At 36.4% G+C, this 17,071-nt stretch overlaps 1 protein-coding gene and 1 long non-coding RNA gene across 6 annotated transcripts in view; one reads left to right on the top strand and one right to left on the bottom strand.

Annotated features, from left to right (window-relative positions):
* LOC143252366 (uncharacterized) overlaps nt 1-12,134 on the top strand; it is a 30,355-nt gene extending 18,221 nt beyond the window's left edge. For 2 of the 3 annotated variants that reach the window (XM_076504368.1, XM_076504367.1), the window contains exons 2-3: nt 3,149-3,394; nt 5,930-12,134. In XM_076504368.1, coding sequence (XP_076360483.1) covers nt 3,181-3,394; nt 5,930-6,933 — 1,218 coding nt within the window. In that variant the 5' untranslated portion in view covers nt 3,149-3,180 and the 3' untranslated portion in view covers nt 6,934-12,134. Of the gene's footprint in view, nt 1-1,668; nt 3,395-5,929 lie in introns of all 3 variants that reach the window. The other variant, XM_076504366.1, reaches the window with a different exon arrangement.
* LOC143252367 (uncharacterized) overlaps nt 1-17,071 on the bottom strand; it is a 90,431-nt gene that overhangs the window by 36,439 nt on the left and 36,921 nt on the right. Inside the window, exon 3 of one of the 3 annotated variants that reach the window (XR_013028960.1) lies at nt 12,856-13,036. The exons of the other annotated variants lie outside the window; for them this stretch is intronic. This is a non-coding gene — a long non-coding RNA (uncharacterized LOC143252367). Of the gene's footprint in view, nt 1-12,855; nt 13,037-17,071 lie in introns of those variants that run through there. 3 annotated transcript variants of the gene reach the window in all.

Genomic DNA, 17,071 nt, shown 5'->3' with positions numbered 1-17,071 from the left:
ACGGTGACTAAGTTGTTCAGAGACCTGGAGGTATGTAGGACATTCTAGTGACCTGAATATATGAGTAAAAATTTCCCTTGCCGTAAGTGTCAATCGGGATGTTTAATAACTGTAATATCCCATATTTAGAGCATTAGTTTATTTAACCTTAGAATACCACTTGCCTGTGTAACCTTGGTATTTAGTTGAAGGTTGAAAACTACTTAGAACCTGTTTGTGTGAAGGAAAAACGAGAGGAAGAATTGGCAAAAAAAAGTGACGATAATCAAAGTATCAATGTTTGTGTGTGTAAAAACAATTAAGAGAACCTAATAGATATGTTTTCTGTAGACAACTAGTTTGCTCTTCTGATTGGTAGCGTCGTAAATGTTGTGTGAAAGAGGAAAGAACTACAAACAACTACTAATAATGAGCGTAACGTGACACATGGGGTGTCTACGTGTTGTGGCGTAACGTGACACACGGGCTGTCTACTTGTTATCTTCAAAGAAAATTCAGTATTAGCATATTTGTAATTATTTGACTGTTGGACTTAGATCCTGAACAAGCTAGGCAATAATACGTGGTCGTTTAGACTTTGTTTATTAATGACGTTTGTACGTTCAGTCAGTGTTCTCTTTCTTTACAGATTTAACTATAACTTTATTCAACATCAGTTAGGAATAGACATGCCTCGTGATTAATCGTATTAAAATAACAAGTAGTGTTAGTACAAAGTATTAAAGATTTTCAGCGCCATAGTTTACAGGATGCTATGCCAAAAGAACGTGTTGAGGTTCGGTGAGATAGTATAAATCATGAGCACGACTCTGAAAGTAGCATACAGAGTTTAAATACCTTGGGTTTGAAACGTAGTTATGGTAATTTTCTCTGAGAAAGTTTTTTTAATTCTGATAACAGCAGAATTCTCGGATGTTTTCCAACGTGTAAGAAGCTTATGAGCACTCACAGCTTCACTGGAGTGTACGACTTGTCACCTAACGTTATTTAATAGGTATTTATATTATAGCAGCTTGAGCAATACAGTAAACAAATATAAGATTGTAGTGAAGATCTAGTCTACTCGTGGCAACACGTGTCCTTTTATATAGCATTAGAAAAAAAAATTCAGAGTAGTTATAGCATTAGTAAAGGCCCGGCATGGCCAGGTGGGTTAGGGCGTTCGACTCGTAATCTGAGGGTCGCGGGTTCGAATCCCCGTCTCACCTAACATGTCCTTTCAGCTGTGGGAGCGTTATAATATTACGGTCAATCTCACAACTCGTTAGTAAAAATAGCTCAAGAGTTGGCGGTTGGTGTTGATGACTAGCTGCCTTCCCTCTAGTCTTACATTGCTAAATTAGGGATGGCTAGCGCAGATAGCCCTCAAGTAGCTTTGCGCGAAATTCAAAATAAACAAACAATTGATATTAAATCTGATATATACAGCCAGTTTACATTTGATCAGAGGTTTCTGGATAAGATGCTAAGTTGTTATAATGTATTTTATTTGGGGATAAGAGGAAAGGTTATGCTTCGAACATGCTAAAGTGTTTTATTATTTCATAAAATATAACAAGAGCGAAGTTTTACATCGTATTAGCAGTAAATAAATTATGTATAACTTCTGCGTACGTGTATATTCTACAGTACCTTTCTAATTTATTTATTTTTTCCCACGTGGTCAAGATTTGTGTGACAAGACACCAACCACTTTTGTTTCATTTCTTCTGACATCACTTGCTTTTCTGGATCAGGTCAGCACGTGTCTGTATTCACGAGCTGGTTGATTGGACCATTTGTTTATAGCCGAGATACTGCATAAGGTCTCCCACGCTACATCTACACGAAGTCCTTGCATGTGATGACTACAGAGTATAAGATTGCCGTAATTGAGTCCACAAGTTTCGACCTTGTATTAATTCGTTTACGTTCAGCTAAGTTTCTGTTATTTTCACCTAACATTTGTTTTCGCGTTATTCTTTTTGAATCTAACTAAAGTATGTTCACACGTAAAATTACAAAATATTTCGAAACCATGTAATTGACACTCAGTATTTCAGCTATCCATGTGCTTTAGAATTTGATCTTCCAAGTTTTCTTGCCTTTTCATGCGACCAAATCCCATTTGTTCCAACCACATTTGTTTTCACTCTTATTGCGTGGTCTAACTCTTGTTACTTAAAAACGTAACTGCAGTTTTTGATATTCTGCAGTGAAACATAAAATTGGTCAATTCTCTGTAACGTGAGCACGTTAAGTCGTTTCCAAAGATTGGGATGCTAAGATCAAATCCAAGATAGATGCTAAATGACAAGAAATATATATATATATGTTGAGGAATTTTAAAGAACAAAAGTAATATAAACCTATGTATGCTCTATGGAACTTTGTGTTATTTTTATTAGCGCAGCATACGTGGTGTTCCAGTTGGCAAGCGTTATCTCCGATGTTATATTTAAAGAGACATTATAATACTTTCACTCTTGACGTGTATTGACAGGATACTTTATTGAGCAGTTGAAGCCATATTTTAAAAATAAACGTTTCAGCGTAGACGATAAACGGAAAAGTAACATGATAAAATTGTTTGAAAAGAGATGAGAGTATATTTTATTGTCCAGGAGACAGAAAACCTTAAGTAAAGACTGTAGGCTAACAGACGCAATCGGTCAGCTAGTAGACGAATATAACACTTCAAACACAACAATCTTGTGGTTTTGGGCTATCAGCGTGTGGGTCAGGATTTTAGTCTAGCCTAAAGCTATTACACTGTTAGCTCTGGTGATCTATCAAATCGGTGGTCACCTTCTTCACAATATTCTCTAGATGGCACTGTTTTACCAGTTTTGCGGCAGTTAACGCAGCGTTCCGCAACATGTGCATATGCGTGTAAAGGTATCACAGGATGACAGAGGGCGCTGCTGATGCCCTGCCTTGAGCACGGCGTCGCCTCTCAACCAGTGGAAACTGTCAGACGCTGAACAGGGAGGCTCGAGGGTGGTATAGAGACTGGACTTGGGATATCGACTTTTTTCTTTTCTTTTTTTTTTTTAATAGAAAGCTGTTGGTTGAAGCTGTGCCATTGCCTCGATTGACGTTACTTAACTAAGAAACTGAACTGTCTGAATATATATCGTGGAAATATATATAGTTTTTATTTTCCCAGGTGGAACCTTTGGCCGATGAGCCAAGTACAGGATGACCTTAGTTTTGCCAGCGTTCTGTAGTAACCACCCTCCCACCTCGAACTTATCTCTATTTCCTGAGAGTACCGTCATCTCAAGTATGCCTTGTGGTTTTGACAGTGAACCTTTGGATTTTGAGTCCGTGTTGTTTTCAGGCGAGTGGCCGTCGTCATTACGGGACATGCCCGGGTCAACACAGGACAGTGACTCATTGAAAACTGCCCCAGGTAAGGCGCTCTGTAATTTACTAACTCAGTCTTCAGAAACTAAAGGTTTTGTTTTCTTTTTTAACCTTTACTGGATGAGGCGGCTGTTGGACTCAGCAAAGATAATAAGGTCTTTGTCTGTAACCAGTTTAGGAGAGAAGCAATGTACAGTCTAAACTACTGCTAGTAGTCATGTTTTTATGCGTAAAACTGCTAAGTTCAAATAGGTCAGCGAACTAGATGTATATGAAGTGTGTGAAGAATGCACATGCCTGCTTGTAGAAACTTGAGGTAAATGTTATACTTGAGTAAAATATATGAAGTTTTAAGTTCGGTTATTATATTTTTTTCATTTTTCGCCAGTACTTACTGAAATTAATTTTCATAATTTGTCATATTTGAATTGTGCTGTACGGGAATTTAAAACGTTTCATATTTCGCGTGAAATATTTAGTGTCATTTGAAATTGCGTGCGTTTAGTTTACGTGCTCACAAGTATATTAAAAGTGATTGTAGATGAAAGCACAGTACACTTAAACACGCCATTTGATTATTTAAAAGAAGGCATGTTACTGTATAGTGGTTTGTTTTTGTTGTGTACTGAAAATTAACAGTAAAAGTTGCGTAAAGAAAATATATTTTTTTTACCTCGTATTAAAAACAGTAGCCAACTTTGATGTATATGAAAAACGAGACAAAAATGGCTGTTAGAAAGTGATTTGAAATTGTTTATATGTAAAGCTTTGCCGTTTTTTTGAGGATATGAAACGAGACAAAATGTAAATTTACCAAAAAGTGGCAGATGTTTAACATTGTTTAAAGGTGGTGTACTATTAATAATATTACTTCATTGTTATCCGCGGATTTGTAAAATATTAATTGAATTTTTTGAACTAAGTATCGTAATCTTTGCTACTTTTACTACAGAAATCACCTGAAAACGGAGCAATTTGTTTTAAGGCAGTCCGTTAACCACTTTCTCTGTAGTTGCATGACCTAAGGTCATGAAAAAAATTGAATTTACTTATTAAAATATGAAAGTACTGTCTTTTAAGCTCTGTGATGGTGCATGAAAATTAGCATAGTGTGCAGAGAACAAATGTCGTATTAAATGTACTCCTGTGTACTCACCGAGAATCTTTTGACTGTGTTGGATTATTTTGAATTAATTTTGTATTGCGACTGAAGTGGCTGTGAAAGGTTTTAATTCTCTTATCCAGTTTGTGACTAATAAGGTGTTTGAAAAAGAACTCAGTGAGGAAATGTGTTATACTTACTGACATTAGCCTGGTTTCTTTAAGACAGTTGATATCGTAACCCAAAAAGATGCCGTCCCAGATAACTAAGGTCGAACTTGATGTCTGATTTTACGTACATGACATAATGGTAAATTTGCGCACTTATCATTGTGCCAATGAGAACTGCTTACTCTTTCAGTTTCAGGATAGTGGATGATAATGTTTGATCTGGGTTTTATTTGAAAACCTTTGCAATTCTATATAGTACAACTTGCATGTTTTAGTTGAAATTCCATTTTATGGGAGATAGATATCTTGAATAAGTTAACAGTCACGATTCATTTTACAACTGACGAGAGTCGTTGACGAATAGCTTGTGGATATTTTTATAGCCTAGATTTACTCTTAGTGTAATATCTTATCTAAAACGAGATATTTCAAAATCATTTTTTCATTATGAGCTCAAAAGCGTTTTATTCTCTCATACACGTCAGTTGTGTAGAAAGTGTATTGGTTGTGGAAGATATGAATTATACTTCTACACTTAATAAAGTAATTTATTTTATAAATGCTATTTAATTACATAAGACATTTTTCATGGTTACTTAGTACACTGTTATAACTCAAACTCTAGCTGATATTTTGGGGAAAATATTTTTATGTCCATGTTAACTCTTCGGTTATGTGAGTCGTAAGTACTCAATTATTAAATAAACTTTTACTCGTGTTTCACTTTGTTGTTCATTTTATTTGCACATATGTTCTTCGCTTTTGGAACTAAAAGCAAATACATTAAAAAATCTTTTGTCTTATACGTGGTGTTATTCCCCCCCCCCCATCCCCAAATGTATCGTAGAAATTAGTTTGTGTTGTAGCGAATAAGTTTTTTAATTTTTGTTTTTCACAAGGTATGGTCATACGTATAGTAATAAAATCGAACATTTAAACAGTTTTTTTTTTCTTTTTTCGGCGTTTGAGCTCTACAATAAAGACACTACCAAGGGAAGGCTTTAAGTTGTTTACTCGTATGACATCTGTCTCGTGCTGGACACGAGGCATTCACCAGATAATAAAGAGCTGAAGGTTACGTACTTCCAGGTGTTCAGGTCAGATGCACACACGGTAAAAAGGAAGGGGGGCCAACAGAGGAAAATTAAATCCATTGTTGAAGACAGAGTTAAGTCTGAGCAGGAACTGCTTTACTAGCTGGCACAACAAGTTTACACTGTGTAGGTCATTGCTCTGATTGCAACGTTTTGCGTGTTGAACGCCCGTTGTGTGGATTAGGTGCTAACCTTTTCTGCTCTTTTATTTTCAGGGTCATCTGGTGGCGATGTATCTGAAGGCCGACAGCTGCCCTCTAGTGACAACAAGAGAAAGTTTCCTCGGGTTGAAGAAGTGAGTGTAAAGCGTGTAAGGAAAGAAGACGATGTTAACAGTTACGTGGACGTTAAAGAAGAGAAATCAGATATTGATCCGGTTAACACCGTTTTGGTCTCGGACTTGGAAGTGAAAAGTGTTGACCAACAATTAGAGCAAGGTCAAGATGAGGAGATGCCTATTGATGATCTGTTACTTCCCCCTCGACGGCGTGTGCCACAGCTGTGGAATACGCGCATGCGTTGGAAAGACGAACGGCGAAAGGTATTAAAACTGTCGATGAACAAGTTACGGCGCATTAAGGACCCCGAGGCTTCTTTGTGTCGGTCAGTTCTCATCAACAACACCGTTAAACATTTACAACAAGAGATCCGCGAAGAAAAAAATGGAGGTCACCGCGTAGTGGGAAGAAACAATTATGTCTCAGACTCCAGCCCTTCTCCCGCTTGTGAACCTTTCTCTCCACACCCTTCTTCCCGAAGTTGGGCTTTCGATGCTGAGCCCACAGACGTTATTCCTCGAAAATCTCGCAGTGATCCGGTTTCCTTCTCTTCTAGCAGTAGCGTAGGAGAAGACGCGACCAACTACGATGAAATATTCTGTTTGGACGAGGACGTGCTGCGTGTTGATTTTCCCAGTAGACACTCTCAGCCGCAATCAAACGGTGGATCCGTTTCTGGTCAGTTAACTAGCTGTGACTCAGTAGCCTCCTGCACGTGCACTGCCTCAAGCGGCAGCAATAGCGTAGTTATTGCTTGTTCCAAACCTCATTCATCCAGTCACAAAGGAAAGAATCTGGACGACTATAGTTCACGCCGTCAGACAGCCTCTCCCAACCCATGTGCCACAGAATACCGCATCAACCATGAGTCATACCTCTCCGACGCGTCGGTGCTGGACTCGGTTGTATATCAAAGTCTTTTAGCATCATTGGAATCGTGAGAGCGACTTAACGGTCGGTCTTAAAATACATTTAATATGTTAAAGTTGTGATTATTTGGAGTTAATCGGCCGAACATCAAGTTACTTCTCCATTCTATCCATAATTCTTCGCCATATAAGTAGGCAAGAACAAACAAGATTGTTTAATGGAGGCAGCTGTAAAGTTGGTTTTGTATATTAATACAAATACACGTTTTTTTCACCCTACTTCACCACAGATTCGTCTGTGTGAGTGAGAAAGAGAGATCAGTCAGGTTGCAGAATGTGGGTCGCTATGGGGTAGTGACCTGGTTTATTAAGACTGCAACTAAATAACAGCTACAAGGAAACTGTTTCTAGGCAAAAGCGGTTCCGCAAACCAAGTGGCCTATAAAATATTGACTTTATCCTCGTGCATTAAACCAGTTTAATGTCAGCTACAACTTTCACACCTGGTTGCACGCTTCCGGTATTGATAATTTAATGTTAATTGATCAAGTTTATAGAGGGTTAATAAATGTTATCAGTTGTTGTTTTTTTTTCTGATGTTCAGCTCTTAAAAATATAATAAGACCCCTGATATATTTATTTTAAGTTATGTTTTTTACTTTGAAAATCAAGTGACGTGTTGTTTTTTGTTTAAATGTGTTATAGTTTTGCTCACGAATTTGGTCGATTATTAGTTTGTGTTCGATTCGGAATCATCGAATTAGTGAGAAATTAATGTGAAAATATAAGGTTTTCTTACTTTCATTGTTCGAGATATAAGAAATTTCTTATTTGGGTGAACTAACACCAATATAACGCAGAATATTGTGTTTAACTACATTCTAGTTAACCACGGGATTAAACTCAAGGTTGTAATTTGTTTAACATTTTACAATACACACATTTTATGAGACGTGGCTTGTGATTTCCTTCAAATATTACTTCGTACTTCATTACTGTCAAACTATTTCGGTTGAAATTGGATATATGATGTATCATCATTTAGAAACTTGAAACAGGCAAAGCAATATGTCTTTATAACTTCCATTCTTTCTCTACCGAGTTAGTATATACAGTAGTATGAAAAGTTAGTAGAACACTTCAACATTTCATTTTTTTAGCGTTACACTCAAATTAATAATTATTGATTTGCTCTGGAAATTAACTTATAATTATTGCAAATTCATTATGATAAACTCATTGGATATCAGTTTTTTTTTTAAATAAAGTTCTTTAGTTTCTCAATGGTATCGGTAACAACTGGGCTCCACTGTTGCGTGGTGTCCATATCCTCTAGAAGTTGCTGGTGTATTTCGTTTTTCTCCTGTGTTCAGAGTATTTCTTTAGTACACTCATTTATTTTTCAACTGTGTAAATTTCAGCAATTCCAAAATTTGTTCTGTGGGGATAAGGTCTGGACTTTGTGGTTATTATTCAGTTCGCTGGAACTCTTCTGAACTTTCTTTGCCAAAATAATTTCGACATTTCTTATAAGTATGTTTGGGGTCATTGTTTTCTTGAAATATGAAATTCTGCCCAATCAGTTTATTTCAAGAGAGTATAGTGTGATGTATAATGTGGCATCTAGAATTATATGAAGGTGGCTGATATAGTGCTCCAAACCATCAAAGACCCTCCTGTATGTTCGACTCTCCTGCCACTGTCCTAAAGATCGAAATGTATGTTCTTTCGCAGATATCTAGTCTTTGTATAACAAAGACCACATAGGCCATATTTCTGGAATGTTCATTGGATTGTTCTTATTCAAACTTTAGGTGTGTGTGCCACTTGTTGATGTCATCAGCAAGGTTTATCGCATTTTCCATCGGTTTTTCAGAAAATTGATTTGTATATATCTTTTTCGGTGAACTTTGTTTTCCGTCATCAGTATTGTCTGTTCAGTGTGTACTTCCAAGTACTTGGTGAACTACTGGGATGAGTCTCTTACAGTTTTTCCGGAATTGCAGCAAGCGACGTGTAGAGAATTGACTTTGTCAGAAGACTCTCATCCTCCCTCTTTTAGCATTTTAATGGTAAAACTGCATTATATTGGCTGTACAGGATGACATTTTTTAAGAAAGGAAAAATTATTCTTCATATATATCCATGAAAAACTTTGTGAAAATCACAAACTTGTATACAATAAGAGGTCCAGAAACAGAACACAATCATACATTTCAATGTTACTCCACTTTATATTGATTCTAGATATTAAGTTTGACACAGATCTATTGCATTTAATAATTTGTAACTGTGTTTTGCTTCTTCCATAAAATTTTATACTAATTAAAGCTGCAGCATATTAAAGTCATGGATAAATTAGAAAATCAATAATTAGCACAAATTTAACATTTAATGTTACAATGGCTTTATTTCAAAGGCACAACATGTCAAAGCTGCAAAGGAAAGAGGTGTTCTAGTAGATTTGCATACTGCTGTATGAAGACCGTGAAATTTCAATCGGTAAAGATTGAGAGCCAACCCGCAAACAAAAACATTTTTTTATCGTTCTTACAGCTGTGCCCAGTCGTGGTGACCTTCGATTGTTTTCTTCCTGAAAGGTCACGTAAGATTTGAGTACTTTTTACCACAAGAGTTCCAACTGCGGATTTTTTATGATTATTAAAAAATGCATACAGTTAAACAATCAGTTTTATATTCTGTGCAATATTTTAGTTCTGGTAACTTAAAACTTTTAGATATTCAGGAATATTCTGATGTAAAACTCCCATTGTATTTCAAACTATCTCCTAAATAATAACTTTTAGTTAAAATAAATTGCTGACGTAATGGTTTAAATATTAGGGTTTAAAATCAATGATTGTACTTTCTAAATCGAATATCCGATGATAATTTTGCAGAAGTTTATTGGGCTAAAACCTGACCGTTTTTTATAGCAGCATCATACAATAACTCAATTTGGTATTTTATGAATGCATCTCTGTTTGAGAACATTGAACAACCTCAAATTTACGTGGTTATGTAGCTGAAATATATTTTTTAAACTGTTAAATATTGATATCCAAAAGTGAAACAAACACAACCAATATGAATCTTTAGTAGCATACATATAGACACGTATTTCATATCCGTATGATTTCTTTCGTTGACGACTTTGAATACACGGTCACGGGTTATTGAGTACATGTAAATATATTTTATGGTTCAGTGTTTGTAATGTCATTCCATGTTTGTGGTACTTGGTGTAATAGACCCTAACGTTTATCGTAACACTGGGGATGGGGGTATATAACCAAATAAATAGAATTGCGTTAATTTTGTACATAATATTTTCCTCTCCAGCGGTTAACTTAATTTTAGCATACAAGGAAAAACAAAGATAGCATTAAGTGTTTTTTGTGCATTAGTTAGGTGTTGCCAGCTAAATTATAATACGTTTGAAAAATGTGTATGTTATGTACAGTTCTTGTCTTTACTGATTAAATTGTATTTGAAGGGAAAAAATATATTTTGAAATGGTTTGAAATGTTGATTATTTGTGAAATTTATGTTGTGTCAAGCGTATAATAAAAGTATTAGAAACTGGTTAGGCGAAGTCAAAATTAGAAAGTGACAGGTGTGTTTTTCGTTGTGAAAATCTAGGTTCAGGGTCTTCCACTTTTGGTGGATGAGTCGTGTGTTAGAAACATGTTTCAAGTTGGTGATTTCAGCAGAAATGTAAATATTTACCCCTACGTTTTGACAAGTATGAAAATTTTAGACCTATGATATCGATCGTGGAATGATAGAGCCTAAACCACTCAATCTAGCAGTGTAATTAACCTGGCATCTATTATTTTACTCATGTTACGTTTGTCTGCGTTGTAGCTTTAAGATAGTGTGTTTTGGTACTAATTTCTCAGTGTCACCCCCTGACCTTGGCATATTTTGATGCCTCATTTTCATTATTATTTAATCAAAAAGTAGGCATGTTTTCCTTTTGTCTAGTCTCTTTTTATACACAAGGTCTATTCACCGTCACAGACTTTGTATGAAAGCACACTGTATTAATACACGTTAAGATAAATCATAAGGTTTTTACAATGAAGGATTCTGTTTGTATCACAGGTTGTTGGTGGCCCGCCACCATAAGTTCTTACACTCGTTTAAACCGCATAAAATAAATCAGATTTGTGTTTGTTCATGATGCTTTTTGTTGTCGCCATTGATTGGTGTTCTGATCGAAATACGAGTTTCACACTTAATAAAAAGTCGAATGTACTTGTATTAAAAGTTCAGACCAAAATTCACCCCAAGATGACTGACTATTCATTGGGTTTTCCTGGCTTAATAAATAATGTGCAAACAGAATTTCTCCTAAATAATTAAAGCTAAGCTCTAACATATTATTTAGCCCTAATTACAGCTCCAGGAAATTATACAGATTTTACTGAATAAATGCAATTAACCTCATCGTTGTAGTAGAACTTGTATTCGAAATGGAAATGTTCCTTAAAGTTTGTGAGACGAGGGTTTCTTTGGTATATAAAAAAATTGTGCACGTCGTTTTTTGCTCGAAATTTATTGAAAAATTAAGAATAACTTAATTAACCTAAACAGTTTTACCATCATGGTTGGGCTATTTAAAATAGCTTGGTACGTTCAAAGTTAATATGGTTATTGGGACTATAGAAGCCTGAAGTAATGTATCTGGACTCTTGCTATACACCAGAATTGTTTATAACTGTATAGTATGTTGTGACCTATAAATCTTTATATTTAAGACTCTTATTTCAACAATTAGAATATATATTCAAAGCTAAAGGGCTAACTAAAACGTTGATAATTTGAGATAATTTTAGTGACAAAATAAATTAGCTTCTTATCTGAGCTATACTGTTTTTCGATACGGTATTTGTATTTGAAAGGGCGTTTAATACTGTTTAAGTTAAATAAAGCAAGTTACTGTTCCTGTGGTAGTGATTATTCGGAAGTACCATGCGAAACGTTGTGGCCGAGATGACTTTCATAAGAGTTTAGTTATAACGTGCAACTTTTTTTTTCTGTTATAACAAAGATTGGTTTTTGAGCTAGGAAAAAACAAAGACATTTCCGTTTGTGAAGTAGGTTTTTCTTTAAGGTCGTTTGTTTGATGATAAACTTTACAAAACCGATCCTGAGCTTTTTAAATGCTTATAGATGTTCCAATGTTTCTACCTATGCTACTATTCTACCAGTCCGAATAGAGCTAGTAGTTATTGTATTTTCATAAATAAATGAAAAGCATAAGAAAACCGTTTGTCTGTCTGTTTTATATTGTAAGAAAATACACATTTAAGGTTCACCTTTTTATTCTAGTACATTACATGCTTGCTGATTATGTTGGAATTTGTTCAGAGGTTTTGAATTTCAAACTATAGAACCTCCAGAGGTTCGGGACTTAAGATTGGATATTAGCACGAAGAAGTACTTGGAATTGAATCAGACTAAACTAACAAGATGATATAAGACATCTAAGAAGAAGCACAGCCGTTTCACGTGCTAAAACGAATAAGTTAACGTGAACAATAACCGTCGTGTCTTCTACTCTGTACATCCATTATCAAGGAGCCGGGCGTGGTCAAATAGCGAGGTTGTCTAGAGTGTAAATTCGAGGATTCTTGGTTCTGTTGCTGCATGTATCAGCTCCGTTTGTTCAGAGAATGGATGAACCATAAAGTAACGGCCGAATTTCGTATTTCTTGAATAGTTTAGGAATTTGCAGTAGGTTGTGATGAATAGCTAGCTACTAGTCTATCGGTTCAAAATTAGGGACAGTGAAAATCACGAGTAAAATAAGAAATCTTTGGAAGTTCGGTGTTCCGTTGCAGCATGTGTGTTATATGCGATACATAAATTTATACGTTTGTGGAGAACAATTACGTTCCAAATCGGGGAAAGTAATGCGTGGCTACCTTATCTTGCGACGGTCCAGGTGGGTTAAGGCGTTCGATTCATAATCTGAGGATCGCGGGTTCGAAGCCTGGTCGCACCAAACATGCTCGCCTTTTCAGCTGTGGCAGCGTTATAATGTGACCGAATTCGTTGGTAAAAAGAGTAGCCCAAGAGTTGGCGGTGAGTGGTGATGACTAGCTGCCTTTTCTCTAGTCTTACACTGGTAAATTAGGGACGGCTAGCACAGATAGCCATCGAGTAGCTTTGTGCGAAATTCAAAACAACAACTTATCTTGCGAAAAATCAACAAAGGTTTTCGAGATTGAAAGTACTTGGAACGTGGTTATTAGTTGTTAGGTTACGTAAAGAACAAAGCTAAAGAATATTAGTTTGTTTTTTAAGAAAACACTTCATTAATTTGAAAAATGTTACATTAATATTTATGGTAATCAATATACAGAAACTTGTATAAAATATTATACAGAATCAATAATAAAACAACATGGTAAAGTAAGTAATAATAATCAAAGTATGGAACGTTTTATATTGAAGAGAGCGATAACCTAAGAAGAGATGTCTAATAAAACTATGGTGTTAACAGAATGTTTAATAGAAGAACCATTTAATGACAAGTAAATGCATAATTGACGACACAGTTATATAGCTTCTAAATATCTATACGTTTTCACTTAAGGATTATAAGATATTTGTGTAGCGTCTGGATAAACTTGAGATATCAATGTGTAAATAAAAGTTAGTTTCATTGGCATTTCAACATTTAAAAGACGCAACGGGCAAAATTTTCTTGTACACCGTCAGCCTATGGGCTACTCTTTTATCTTACTTTTATAACCCAATTATAGGTTGCGTTTTACATCCAGAAACAGTGCGTGTTGTTTTCATTACGTCATACAATGACGAAAGTAAAAAAAGCAGCAAGGTTTTGAAACTAATTTAATGTACTGCAAATAGGTAAGGGTAGACGTGTGATAGAGTAACCTTTCTGTGTGACCCAGCATGGCCACGTGGGTTAAGGCGTTCGACCCATAATGTGAGGGCCGCGGGTTCAAATCCCCGTTGCACCAAACATGCTTGCCCTTTCAGCCGTGGGGGCGTTATAATATGACGGTAAATCCTACCATTCGTTGGTAAAAGAGTAGCCCAAGAGTTGGCGGTGGGTGGTGATGACTAGCTGCCTTCCCTCTAGTCTTACACTGCTAAATTAGGGACGGCTAGCGCAAATAGCCCTCGTGTAGCTTTGCGCGAAATTCAAAATAAAAAACAAACCTTTTTGTGCTCATTGTTTAATAATAATGTTTATGTTACTAATCTACGTTAACATCAAGTTGAAGTGTAGTTTTGGTTACTTGTTAAACGTTGTTGGCGGTTAGGGTATTGGAATATCAATCCGTGGGTGACCGCAATGAACGTCGTAGGGGTAATCTAAACGGATAGTGATGACTAGGTGAATTCCTTATACTCTATCACTTCAAAAACAGGAACGGTTTGCTCAGATAGATCTCGAGTAGTCATGCGCGAAAGTCAGCAAACAAACAAAATCGGAAGTCATGCTTTCGAAGACAACTGTCCGACCTTGGTAGCTTTTGGATTTTGTCCGAGAAACATTTGTTTGCTACTTAACAGCTGAGTCCTACTCCGCGGTTATGTGGGTGAAATAGCAAGTTTTGAGGTTAATAGGTAAATATCTAAGTTTGCTCTTTTAGTCATTGTGAGAGAAGTTGACATTTCTGGCTACTACAGATTATTTCCTCCACATAAATAGAACATTTATACATTAATAATAAAATTGAAAAGAAACAAGCTATAAAATCTTTAATGTGGTTGTGACATGCCACTCGAGTATAACTATAGGTGTTTGTTTATGAACTCAAGAGGCGATACATAACTTTAACAGTGGTTTAAAGTATCCTTACAAGAGTTGTGTTTTCTTATAGTAAAGCCACATCGGGCTATCTGAGCCCACCGAGGGGAATTGAACTCCTCATTTTAGCGTTGTAAATCCGAATACATACCGTTGTACCAGCGGGGGACCCTTGGGAGAAAAGTATAGGTAACTTATAATTATCAATAAAAGCTGTACAGAAGAACTTTACGTCATATATCAGCACAGAAAAAAGTTAAAACATAACCAGAAGACACTAGATCATCAGTTGGGTGTCCTCGCCCTTAGTACGTTCCCCCTCCAGTGTCATAGTCTGTAGATTACCATTAGAAACCAGGTTTCGATACCCATGATGGGCAAAGAATAGATAGTTCTTTTTGTAGTTTTGTTTCTAATAACACACAACAACAACGATACGTTCATACTCAGTGTTATCCAACGAAGCTGCAGAAGGACTGGATGAGCTAGCAGTCTGTGAACAGACGGACTCACTTGGGATTAAACAAATAATTCCGACATGGATGAGCTAGCAGTCTGTAAACATACGGACTCATAAGAGAGAAAACAAATAGTTTCGACATGGATGAGCTAGTAGTTTGTAAACATATGGACTCACAAGAGAGAAAACAAATAGTTTCGACATGGATGAGCTAGCAGTCTGTAAACATATGGACTCACAAGAGAGAAAACAAATAGTTCCGACATGGAAGAGCTAGCAGTCTGTGAACAGATTGACTCACTAGAGGGTTTTTTTGTTTTTGAATTTTGAACAAAGCTACTCGAGGGTTATCTGCGCTAGCCGTCCCTAATTTAGTTGTGTAAGACTAGAGGGAAGGCAGATAGTCATCACCACCCACCACCAACTCTTGGGCTACTCTTTTACCAACGAATAGTGGGATTACCGTAACATTATAACGCCCCCACGGCTGAAATGGCGAGCATGTTTGGTGCGGTGGGGATGAGAACCCGCGACCTTCAGATTACGAGTCGCACGCCTTAACCCACCTGGCCATGCCGGGCCTCACTAGAGGGAAAACAAATAGTTTCGACAGTAGCTGTTACACTTCATGACTGTATTTTGACTTACCTTACAATCGTACAAAATACACTAAACTTTATATTGATTTATTTCGCAGTGTTTGTACTTCTTACTTTAGAGTTATAGCTCTGGCGTAGCTCAAATAATTGGGGCAACCATTTATATACATATATATGGAGAGAGAGAGAGAAGGAGGCGTACCCACACATTCACAGTGATAATATATTTATTTCTGTATATTAGAGTATCTGGTGTGTGCTGAAAGCGAAGTATTGCAGCTGTTTAGCGTCTACCATCTGCCTGGAATTGTTATCAGATGCAGTTGCGCTTCGTGGAGTAACCATAAAAAAAAAAAAGGGAGACAACACGAGGCAGGTGTCATCCCTTTCCCGCCTTTAAACAACCGTCACTTGTTTATTGTTGTTGTTTACGCTGTAGTCTATACCTTGACAGGTGCTATTACAGTATGAAGAAGACGAAGAACTCTTGTATATATGTGTTTGTGTGAATATATAATTTTAAAAGCTAATATATGCTACTTACATGGACGGAAATACCATGCATCTTTTGAGAATTTAAGGATTATCGTGACCCTCTAAAGTTTCGGTACATGCATATTAAAAGAGTCAGAAAAAAAACCCAAAAAAACACGTGTTGTTATAGAGGATTCTAGGTATTTCCGGTAATGCCGCTTACATTTTAATCTATTTGTTTTGGGACATGAAATACGAAGTCGGGCACAAAATGCTCACTGAATGGCATGAAGTATCGTTACATTTGTAGAAATATGATTAACGTTCACGTAAAGTGCACATGACTCTTTTTCTATTTCTAAATATAGGGATATATATCTAAAATGGTCGTTTATTGTAAAATGTTTCTTTCTCTTTATTCTGTTGGACCTCGGCTTGGTCTAACCAGATGGTTAGTCTACTCGCAAATTGCAGGTCGCGGGGACGAATCCCCTTCATCGAAAATGCTCATCCTTTCAGCAGTGGGAGCATTATAATGTTACGGTTAATCCCACTATTCGCTGGTAAAAGAGTAGTCCAAGAGTTGGCGGTGGGTAGTGATGACTAGCTGCCTTCCTTCTAGTCTATCACTGCTAAATCAGGGACGATTAGCGCAAAACGTTCTCGTGTCACTTTGCGCGAAATTTAAACCATACCAAGCCATCTTTTTTTATACGGTTCATATACGACCACACTTTGTCAGATAACAGGAAAAATGATTATTGTTTACAAGAACAGTAGACGTAAAAATGACGCTAATGTGAATTATTTTCGTAATTATCGCATAGGAACAAGCAGGACTTAATTGTTGCTTTGTGTGGATTTAATACTTAATTTTGAACA

The sequence above is a fragment of the Tachypleus tridentatus genome, chromosome 6 (genome assembly GCF_004210375.1).
Source record: "Tachypleus tridentatus isolate NWPU-2018 chromosome 6, ASM421037v1, whole genome shotgun sequence".
NCBI classification, from domain to species: Eukaryota; Metazoa; Arthropoda; class Merostomata; order Xiphosura; family Limulidae; genus Tachypleus; species Tachypleus tridentatus.
This window is presented reverse-complemented; position numbering and strand designations above follow the sequence as displayed.